The sequence below is a fragment of the Entelurus aequoreus genome, linkage group LG22 (assembly GCF_033978785.1).
Source record: "Entelurus aequoreus isolate RoL-2023_Sb linkage group LG22, RoL_Eaeq_v1.1, whole genome shotgun sequence".
Lineage (NCBI taxonomy): Eukaryota > Metazoa > Chordata > Actinopteri > Syngnathiformes > Syngnathidae > Entelurus > Entelurus aequoreus.
In genome coordinates, this window is record NC_084752.1 from 18773490 (window position 1) to 18785641 (window position 12152).

General features: G+C 37.2%; 1 protein-coding gene across 1 annotated transcript; it reads left to right on the top strand.

Moving 5' to 3' along the window:
- Positions 1–1176: 1176 nt before the first annotated feature.
- zgc:195282 (uncharacterized protein LOC100192223 homolog) lies at positions 1177–5589 on the top strand. The gene is made up of 4 exons (XM_062033477.1): positions 1177–1459; positions 4749–4843; positions 4957–5011; positions 5076–5589. The coding sequence occupies exons 1-4, from the start codon at positions 1417–1419 to the stop codon at positions 5084–5086; spliced, it is 204 nt and encodes a 67-aa protein (XP_061889461.1). The 5' UTR covers positions 1177–1416; the 3' UTR covers positions 5087–5589.
- The last annotated feature ends 6563 nt before the right edge of the window (positions 5590–12152 follow it).

Sequence of the window (12152 nt, forward strand, 5' to 3'; positions counted from 1 at the left end):
TAAACTGAAACTGAACTGAACAGTCCTTCTGACTAAAGGTCAAAATCACTTTTAACAGTTTAGAGAAAAAGCGCTATATACATATAATTCACTTCACACTTCACTTCTCAAAATGAAGGTATTCTGCATTAAATGTATGTAATTTCTAAATGATAAATCATATATTGTTGTGCAATATTTTGAATTAAAGCTGATAGTCTACATTTAATAATGTTGTCTCTGTTGTGGCTTCCAAACTCTGGAACGATCTCCCTCTCCATGTGAGACAGGCCCCTTCTTTGGCTACTTTTAAGAGCCTTCTTAAAACCCATTTTTACTCACTGGCTTTTAACCCACCATGAGACTTTGAACTGTTAAACTGTTTTTAAATTTTTAACTGCTTTTTATCTAACAAATTTCTCCTAAGATAATTTGTATTTGCTTTTTCAATGTGCATATGTATGTGTGTATATGTATATATGGTAACACTTTAGTATGGGGAACATATTCACCATTAATTAGTTGCCTATTATCATGGAAATTAGTAATATATTGGCTCTTAATTAGTCATTATTAAGTACTTATTAATGCTTTATTCTGCATGCCCTAACCCTAACCCTGTAAACCTAACCCTGTAACCCTAACCTTAACCCTAACCCTAACCCTAACCAAATAACTCTAAATTAAGTCTTTGTTACTTAGAATGAGTATGTATGTATATGTGTATATATATACATATAAATGTGTATATATATATATATGTGTGTGTGTGTGTGTGTGTGTGTGTGTGCGTGTACATATATATATATATACTGTATATGTGTGTATGTATATATATATGTATATATATATATATGTATATATATATATGTATATGTATATATATATATGTATATGTATATATATATATATATATATATATATATATATATATATATATATATATATATATATATATATATATATATATATATATATATATATATATATATATATATATATATATATGTGTGTGTGTGTATTTTACCTCTGTTTAAAATTTTATTTTTTTAGTCTGTCCTTTGCCTTTATTTCTTTGTGGTGTACAGCCCTTTGTTCTTCAAACTGTGTTTTTTTTAAAGGGCTTTTTAAATAAAGTTGGTATGGTATAGTAATACATTTAATTGCCCTCCTCTGTATATACCCCCCACACACACTTTTTAGTGTATAAACAATGATAACTTGACTGTCTGGTCTTTTTCTTCTGTATAATTTCATAAATCTCACAGTTGTCTTTTCCTGTGACATGCCACTCACCACATCCTGGCTGTGGTTTCAGATGGTAAACTGACAACTACTTTTTTCCACACATGTAGACGGTAGACATACACTTTTCTCATTACATTCGCCACATACACATGTTACACTAGACTTGACGATCAATAATCACAAACCGCCATGGTAAGCTACTGTCCAATATGTGGGAAGCCTGTCTATTTTGGTGAGTACCTGTTCTGCTAAGTTTGTTTCTATGTTTATTTATGCATTTGTCTTTTGCTTCAAAAGAAGCGAAACATTGATTTGTGGAGTTTGCATGTTCTCACCATGCTCCCCACAAGTTTTCTCCGGGTCCTACGGCTTCTTCCCACATTCCAGAACATGCATGCTAATTGGAGAGTCTAAATTGTTTACAAGATGTGTGAGTGACCAGTCCAGGGTGTACCACACCTCTAATGCAAAGTCAGCAAGGATATTCTCCAGCTCACTGTCACCCTGAAAAGGGTAAGTCAGGGTTAATAAACTAAATTATAGGGGCTACATTTCCAGTAAGCTAAGGACCTTCACTATTATTCTTTGTTTTTACATTCTGGAGAACCATTTAAATTTGCTCTATTTATTTTGTCAGAGTGACAGGAGCGCTCTGCTGTTTTGGGGACCTTTTGCAAAAGAAACCTAGTAAAAGATCATCTCTATGACAGCACTCTAGGGTTTTTTTAAGACTCTGCTGCAAAAATGTGAGTCCCTCACAAGTTTTTTGAACTGAACTCCATATGGCCACCAGTCATATAGCGCAAATGATGAAAAAGAGAGAACCCAAGATTGAACTTTGAGGAACACTGCTTGTAGAACTGAACAGGTTGAACAAATTGCTGCAAGTAAAACAAGCTACAGCAACGCCTTACTCATGTTGGCATCCTCGTATATGTTCTCTGCCTGCATGCCCCCCCCCAAGACTGTTGGCTTCTTCCTGCAGCCTCCCATGTCAAGCCTTCTCGTCTCATGTAGTCCGAACTGCTCCGATAAGGGGCGTGTAGGAGCCTAAATGCTGTTTAAGTTCATTTACATTTTATGGAAGGTGCTTTATGTTTATTCAGCCAAAAGTGGACTATTTACTTTATTTAAAAGATACAAAAATGTATGTATTACATGCTTAGAAAAATTATAAGGTATACATTATATTTGCAATTATTATATTTGTCTGAATAATTTGATGATGGACCATTTTATACTGCTTTAATGCAGTGAAGATTACGTAACAGTTTAATTGCATATATGGCGGAAGGATCTGTGTGGTAATATGGTTTGGACACAATGTATTGTGGGTAATGGCAGTCAGGTATGGTGGAATCGGGCCACACAGTTTTTTGACCTTACTCTTACTTTTTCTAACTCTTTCTTACTGTAACAAACTCGCTTCATTTTGCCATTCATTTGTTCCCACGTCTTTATTGTTTTACATTTTTGAATGATTAAGTTCACAAGTAAAAGATACAAAACGAAGAGGAGCGTCTGGAGTTTTGTTTGTTGTTGCTGCAGCAAACGGAGCAGGAGAAAGTAGAGGAGGGTCAAGCTAAGGCTTCATTAGGAATCTACAGGGCGTATTTAGGCACTAGTTAGTTCATTGGAAAACAAAATACCGTATTTTCCGCACTATAAGGCGCACCTAAAAACGTCCAATTTTCTCAAAAGCTGACAGTGCGCCTTATAAGCCGGTGCGCCCTATATATGGACCAATATTGAGCCACAACAGGTCTCGCAACCCCAGCCTCTACTGTAGCGTCTATTCTATGCACCTTAAAATGCGGTGCGCCTTATATATGAACAAAGTTTTAAAATAGGCCATTCATTGAAGGTACGCCTTATAATCCGGTGCGCCTTATAGTGCGGAAAATAGGGTAAATAATTTTTTTAAAAATATTTTATTTAAAAAATTGTTTAATGGACAGGGTCTACGACAAGGACTCGATGGTGCACCATATTTAGCTATCAGCTCATTTCCATCATTCAATCACTCAATCAATCAATCAATCAATCAAAGTGTATTTATATAGCCCTTAATCACAAGTGTCTCAAAGGCTGCACAAGCCACAACGACATCCTTGGCTCATATCCCACATCAGGGCAAGAAAAAAACTCAACCCAATGGGATACAATGAGAAACCTTGGAGGGGATCGCAGATGTGGGAACCCACCCCCCCAGCATATGCATTATGAAATGCATATGCTGAAAAGTACGACTCATAACGTGCCTGTGCAAAGAGGCCTACATTTCATAAAATGCCCAAAGATACAATGCATAAATTACAAAACATTATTTCAAATTTCAGACCAATACACAGGTACGCAGTTAAAATTGATAAAATACACGCTCAAAGCGTATAATTTATACAGTGCCTAAATTAAGTTTCATTTCATTTAATTTATTTTTTATTCCTTTCATGAAAATGCATATATACAAGCAATCTACAGTTGACACTTTTATTGTTTTTTTGTTTCTTATACATTTCCATGATCAGAAAGGAGCAGATGGAAGAATACTTTTCTTATATTTATCCGCCCCCTTTTTAACACAAATTATTTTAGATGACTTTATCACTGTTCCCTCCACCAACACCCGAACTCCAACATACTTTTAATTTTCGTTTAAGCATTTTCAAAATGACACGTCCAATCAAAATCAAAAATCAGTTTGATATAATTCCAGTTGTCTCTTTTTGTAACTCTTTTTAAATTCAAAGATATTCTTGCAACTTTTTAAGTCTTTGTTTAGAGAATTCCATGCTTTCACACCAGCAACAGACAAGCACATTTGTTTCAAATTTGTTCGCACTCTTGGATGTTTAAAATCATACGGCCTTCTGTGGTTCTCATCTTCAGACGTGAACACAAATAACTTTTGTAAGTCCTTCGGAAGAACTTTATTTCTAGCTTTGAACATCACTAATAGAGTATGCAATTCTACAATATCTTTTAGTTTTAATAATCCTGACCTAATGAAGAGTGGATTTGTGTGGTCTCTATATCCTACTGTAAAAATGATACGAATTGCTCTTTTCTGTGAAAGAAATAAAGGCATTATGTTGCTGTGATATGTATTTCCCCATATTTCTGCACAATAATTGAAATAAGGTAGAATAATTGAACAATATAACATTCTCATTGTATTATACGGCGAACTGTATTCAACCTTCTTCAAAATAAATAAACTTTTAGATACCTTATTTTTCACATGCAATATATGAGCTTTCCATGTCAACTTTTCGTCTAATATGAACCCATTTTTAAAAGTTATAGCAAAATAATACACTGGTAAAATACTACAATATGTTATTGTTGGCAACGCTGGTTGCTCAAAAACCAATCTTTTGTGAGAAAACCAAAATTATTGTAATTTCTTAGATTTTTCAGGTGTATGAGAAGCTTCTTCCAGTTGTATTATTGATTCAATAGAGACAGTGTTTTGATCAATCATTTCAAAATCCTTCTTTCTTCATCCTTCATTGGTCTAGGTGAGAAGAAGAGGTCTTTGGGACGAGATTACCATCCTCTGTGTCTGAAGTGTCAAAACTGCAACCGACAACTCACAGCTGGACAACATGCTGAGGTAGCTTGATGGCAATTGAATGTATTATTACTATGAACAAATGAGGAAATATATGAGAAAAGCAATGAACGATCAGTTAGTGAAGTACATGTATCCCTATGATTGTGTTTCAGTATGATGAGAAGCCATTCTGTTCACACTGCTACCTGAAGATGTTTGGTCCCAGAGGTATGGTTTCTCCCAGATAAAAGCTGACATTTCTTCTTTTTACCATATTGATCTCACCCAACAGGTAACAGGTGAGGACCAGAACCTGCCTGAAACCAACTCTAGAACTCCTTGACTGACATTATACATTTACCAAAGCACTCAACGTTTGTGTGCACTGTATTGACATATTTTATACAGTTTGCAAATTATAAAAATTGATAATTTTCAACTACATTTAATACATGTATGTTTAGATGTATAAATGTGATTTTGGTATGGATCATTCTTAAACAAAGCAATAAATAGTATGAATGCATTTGCAGTTTAGGAAATTAGTTGATCTACCACATTTCCAGAGAGCTAAGGACCGGGGTGCCAAACTTTTCCCTTCACTATTATTCTTATTTTGTATATTCCTGAGAACCAGCGTCCTCTACAGTAGACATTTGATTTTAATCTATTTATTTTGTCAGAGTCACAGGAGGGTTCTGCTGTTTTTAAGGACCTTTTGCAAAAATGTGAGTTTTTTAACTGAACTCGAATAGCCCAAATGATAAAAAAAAAAAAAAGAGGGCCTAAAATGGAACCTTGAGGAACACCACTAGTATAACTAAAGAAGTTGAACAAATGACTACTGACTGCATCTGAAATAAACAAGCTACAGCAACACCTTAGTTACATAAATCCAATTACGAAAGTAACTGATGAAAAGGAAAGGACTTAGAAGGCTGCCTTGAGGAACGCCTCAGTTTTGTAAACCCAACTGTTTTATGTTTTCTGGCAAGGTTAAAATGTCAATGCAAGGATCTGCCAATGTGTTTACAATAGTCCAAGTTCCTTTATACAACAGGAGCACTCTACTGTTTTTACGAATTTGCTGCAAAAATGTTTGTCACGCCAACCGCCACGCCGTCCCAAAACGGCGTGGCGTAGTTGCTAGAGTGGCCGTGCCAGCAACTTGAGGTTTCCTGGTTTCGATCCCCAGCTTCTACCAACCGAGTCACGTCTGTCGTGTCCTTGAACAAAACACTTCACCCTTGTTCCTGATGGGTCGTGGTTAGGGTCTTGCATGGCAGCTCCCGCCATTAGTGTGTGATTGTGTGTGTGTGAATGGGTGAATGTGGAAATAGTGTCAAAGCGCTTTGAGTACCTTGAAGGTAGAAAAGCGCTATGCAAGTGTAACCCATTTACCATTTGAACTGAACTCGGGGGCTGGTATGGTGTCATTCCCGGGCTGGATTTGGCCCCCAGGCCACCAGTTGAATAGCCCTGATCTATAGGAAGAATAAAGCATCCCCTTCATGAAACAGACACGGTAAACCAATCAAGTACTGCCTAATAATTGCATTACTAATTTACCATAAAATATATTTACAGCAATATACTGTAACTGCTGAGCGGTGATTTTGCAGATAATTCCAATGAAGCTAATGCTGTAACCACACAGTTGTATTTTTTAAATCTAATTAGTCGGTCAGTTTGACAGCATACACATACAAATCATTTTGATGAGTTTACATGTAAAACAACAATTAATTCCTGTAAATATATCATATATTTGTTACAGTAAATTTTGATTACCCGGTACAATAATACTGTACAAAAAGTACTGTCAAATGCTGGGAAATCATGGTAATTTTTTTAGTGTTGATGCCAAAGCTTGGAGGAAGGGACTGATAAGAGTGGTAAGCGCACCTTAAATGATGCAAGTGGATTGTCACCTAGAGATGGATGACGTATGTGTGGTCATATACACGTGCTGATGTGCTTCTCTGTAGAGTCACCTTTTGCACAATTATTACTTCAATGATGTCCTTTTACACTAATACAGAAGTACAGAGAGAGACGGCGATTGAGTGATGCCTTTGTCTCCAGAATGCCTTTGAACGTTGGACTGTCTCCCTCTCATCCCCCCAAGATCCCTCACTCATCCTCCAAAGGGCTCCTTTCCTTGCTCTCCTCCCTCCTCTCACCCACGTCTCCTTCACCCCCTACCCCTCTACCTTGATAGATCACATGACTGCTGTGAAACCAGCTGGTTGACTGCTCATTTGCATGTGTTTCAAATACACAGCCTTATTAGAGAGAGGTTGTGATAAAGGGGCAGAGATATTGGTGGAAAGGAGCCAGGTTTGTTGGCAAGGAGCTGGTGAGTGGAGAACAGGGTTGTCAAACTCATTTTCACTGAGGGCCACATCGCAGTAATGGCTGCTTTTTTAAAATGAATTTACTTTAGGCGTGTGGGTAATAACCTGTGTACCCCGCCTTCTGCCCGATTGTAGCTGAGATAGGCTCTAGCACCCCCCGCGACCCCGAAAGGCATAAGCGGTAGAAAATAGATGGATGGATGGACAATAATGATTAATCAAAATGCATATGCATTTGATTATTCGATTTTTTTTATGTATAACTTGCTCTAAAATCATAAATATAGGTGACAAGCAAATATTGAACTATTTGTTTTATCTCACAAAAATAGTTTTGCAATACAGTATATAATAATATGATTTTGTGAGGGACTCGCAGCTGCCGTATTAGTGACCCCAAGATGCAGGAACCAGGAGAACGGGGGGCAGGTAGGATGAGTTTTAATCTCATTAAACAGAAAGTGAAGCAGCCGTGCATATAATAGTACCAAACATAAAGCAATTCTCGAGCCTCCTAGGAGTGCGCGACGCTGGCATGAATAGGAACATGATGATTGGCAGCCGGTGTGGACCGGCTGCCAATCAGCAGCAGGTGAGGGAAAATACACAGCCCTCAGCAGGGCAAACAGGAAATGGAAAAAGGTTAGAGAGCACTGACAGGAAGTGAATACAAATCAAGGAAACAAACAGAAATGAAGTGACAGATCGTCACAATAATTGACATGATCAGATGAAATTTAAGTTTAAAATATACATTTTTTTTCTGTCAAAATTGAAAGAATGAATACATTTAGTAAAAAAAAAAATTAAAAAATAAATATATATTTTCGCGGGCCACATGGAATGATGTGGCGGGCCAGAACTGGCCCCCGGGCCTTGAGTTTGATACCTATAGTGTAGAATGAGGCCTTCGCACCGTTTGAAGTCAAAGCTGCAGACAGAGACCCAATTAATATGAACATGTGATCATGACAAAAATAGTACAGTACAGAGAAACTAAAGTCGAGGAAATTTAGAGTTAGGATGAATTGAAAAAGATATCCTTAAATGCCTAAAGTACTTGCAATTCACGTCCAAGGACATAACAGTGAAGTATGTGAAAAAAGCAATGCAACATTTTTGCATGTCTGTGTTTATGCATCAGTATCGACATCTAGTGGTGATCAAACTGCACAATTATGCTGAACTGTGACTCTGGGAATTTATTATTTTTGCATATGCCATAGATATGTTGGATATGTGTGCTAAATGAGTCGATAGGCATCGACAGTTTTAAATGACTTTCCTTGGAAAGAAGTGAAATAGTTTTAATTATTTGGTTCTAATAAACAGTTAAAAAAAACTAAACAAAAGCCAAAAGCCAAAAGCAAGTTTTGGTAATAGTTTAGTGTGGGGAACATATTCACCATTAATTAGTTGCTTATTAAAGTAACAAAGACTTAATTTAGAGTTATTTGGACACTAGGAGAACATATAAGGGTTAGGGTTAGGGTTACTAATAAGCAATAATTCTGAGGTTATTGAGGGTAGACTCTTTTAATGGCTTACTGGTTGTATAATAAGGCCATGCAGAATAAGGCATTAATAAGTACTTAATAATGACTTACTAATTAAGAGCCAATATGTTACTAATTTGCATGTTAATAAGCAACTAATTAATGGTGAATATGTGTTCCCTATACTAAAGTGTTACCCAAGTTTTTTAATTTAATTGTATTTATTCTTTTTTTTTAAACCTTTATTTATAGTATTCAACATTTACAACATTAACATACAAGCAAATAAATAATAATCAAAACAAGTACAGAAACTGTACAAAACAGCGCCAGGGGGTTGTAAAGTCAATAAAGCAACTAATGAAAATGCAATGTATATATATATATATATATATATATATATATATATATATATATATATATATATATATATATGTCTAAAGCCATAGGCTCACACAAGTTAAGTTAAGTTAAAGTACCAATGATTGTCACACGCACACTAGGTGTGGTCAAATGTGTCCTCTGCATTTGACCCATCCCCTTGTTCCACCCCCTGGGAGGTGAGGGGAACAGTGAGCAGTTGCGGTGGCTGCGCCCGGGAATCATTTTGGTGATTTAACCCCAATTCCAAATTCTGTAAATAATCCAAATTTAGAGCACAGCATCATAGTTTTCACATCTTTTTGGTTGTAGAAAGAGGTAGAAAGCGTTTTAAAGTAAAAACAGGACGGGTATTGAGAAACTTACTTTTATGAATATAAAACGTAGCCAATAGTACAATGAGGTTGCACAGGTAAAATTAATTTTCACATTTTTTTTTCATACTGTGTAAAACCAAATAGCACATCTTTAAAACTAAGCACAAATGTGTTATGAATATTGTCCAAGATGAAAAAAGCACAATTGTATTTTTTATTTTATTTTTATATTTGTATAAACCTTTATTTATAATATGCAACATTTACATACAATCAAGAAATAATAATAATCAAAACAAGTGTAGAAACAGTACAAAACAGCGCCAGGGGGTTGTAGACTAAATACAGTAACTAAAATAGAATGCAAAATATATATATGTAACAAAATGTACAGCCATAGGCTCACACAAGTTCCGTAAATAATCCAAATTTGGAGCACAGCATCATAGTTTTCACATCTTTTTGGTTGTTAGAGGTAGAAAGCATTTAAAAGTAAAGTTCTAATTCATTTTTAAAGGCACAAAAAACAGGTTGGGTATTGAGAAACTTACTTTTATCAATATAAAATTTAGCCAATAGTATAATGAGGTTGCACAGGTAAAATCCCTTTTCAATTTTTTTTCTCATACTGTGTAAAACCAAATAGCACATCTTTAAAACAAAGCACAACTTTGTCATGAATATTGTCCAGGATGAAGCGACAGATGCCCTGCCATAGTCATCGAGTGCTTTCACAAGTCCAAAACAGGTGGCAAACAGTCTCTGGGTGCATGTTACATAAGGTGCAGGTAACATCAATGTCCTTCTTGTATCTAACCAACACAGTCTTTACACGGTAATAACCAGTGACGTGCGGTGAACTAAACACCAGGTGAGGCATAGATACTTTTGGAGTTTTTTTCTTCTTTTTTTTTACTTAAATTCATATGTGCAGCTCTAATCTAAACCTGCTCAGTGGCCTTGTGGTTGGAGTGTCCACCCTGAGATCGGTACGTCGTGAGTTCAAGCCCCGGCCGAGTCATACCAAAGACTATAAAAATGGGACCCATTGCCTCCCTGCTTGGCACTCAGCATCAAGGGTTGGAATTGGGGGTTAAATCACCAAAAATGATTCCCGGGCGCGGCCCCGCTGCTGCTCACTGCTCCCCTCACCTCCCAGTGGGTGAGGGTGATGGGTCAAATGCAGAGGATAATCTCACCACACCTAGTGTGTGTGTGACAATCATTGGTACTTTAACTTTTTAACTTGAATCACTGTTGATTTAGGTTGCACATTAGAGTAACAGAAAAAAGAAGGGAGTTATTTGCTTTCATAAAAACATTATCATAATGATATTATGATATGATAAATGGGTCCAAAAAGTATTTGATAAAGTTGCTATTAAATACTTTTTGGTCCCATTTACTTTTAACAATATAAATCAAGTATTGTGAGTGTATCTTACCTTTCTGTATTTGTATCTGAAGCAACGATAGCTATCCTCCATGAAAACCTACTTTGTATGATCACATTCATTTTGTCTTAAAGTCCAGTTTAGAGAAGTATTTCATCTTGGATACAGTATATAATCCTCCATATTGGCAGACACATTCATTTAATTCAATTTCATTCCAAGCAATAAAACCATATTTTTGCATTTGACAAAAAACACCCACAAACGCTGGTTTACTCTAATAAATATATTTAAAAAAATAAATACATTTAAAAAAAGGCTGGCTTCCGCTGGAGAGACATGTGATTGCTAGCTAGAGCGCCCCCACTTCTCCCAGTGTGGCGAGTCAGAGTACTGCAAGTTGACAATATATCGCCCCCTACTTTGAGGCAGAGGTACTTGCTGCCTCTTCCCTGCCTCGCATGCCCACGCTCAATACAAAAAGCTGTGTCCCAATTCAGGGTCTGCATCCTTCGAAGGGCAAATTTGAAGGCCGCTTACGTCACAACGCTGCGCGAAGGTTGTCCCAATTCATTCAAATTCGAAGGCTCCTCCAAATGCAGCCGACGAATGCGCCCTCCTTCTCCCTGTATTCGGAGGATGCACCGCGACTATCCTTTGTGGCCTCCCATATCCCAAGATGCTTTGCGCGCCTTTGTTCAACCTGGATTTTTTGACGATGGCGGAAAATTTAAGCAGCGGCACCGGCAGCGAATACACTTTCAAATGTAAGTATCCTCCGCAGACTAGACTATCCCATTTAACATCAATCAATCAATCAATGTTTATTTATGTAGCCCTAAATCACAAGTGTCTCAAAGGGCTGCACAAGCCACAACGACATCCTCGGTTCAGAGCCCACATCAGGGCAAGGAAAAACTCAACCCAATGGGACAATGAGAAACCTTGGAGAGGATCACAGATGTGGAGACCCCCCCCCCCCCCGCCCCCAGGGCGACTGGTGCAATGGACGTCGAGTGGATCTAGCAAAATATTGTGAGAGTCCAGTCCATAGTGGATCTAACATAATAGTGAGAGTCCAGTCCATTCAACAACGGCTACGTAGGCCGGTTCCTCCGAAGGATGCTGACCCTGAATTGGGACACAGCTTGTGTGTGTAGCCGTTGAGGCACTTCCTGTGTCTGCCTCACTTTCTCGTCTGCCGCGTCATTTTCATCAGGAAACACGGAATTTCCATGATTTAGACCATGAAAATTATCAAAATGTACAAGAACCACACCAAAATCACATAGAAAGAAGAAACCCAAAGAGAAATATAAAAACGTATTTAATTTTTTTACTTCGTTTTTTAACATCTCATTGTTAAGCCTTTTACTCCCCCTGGTGGCAAGGCGAGGCACTCCCTGACTTGCCTCCCCTGACAG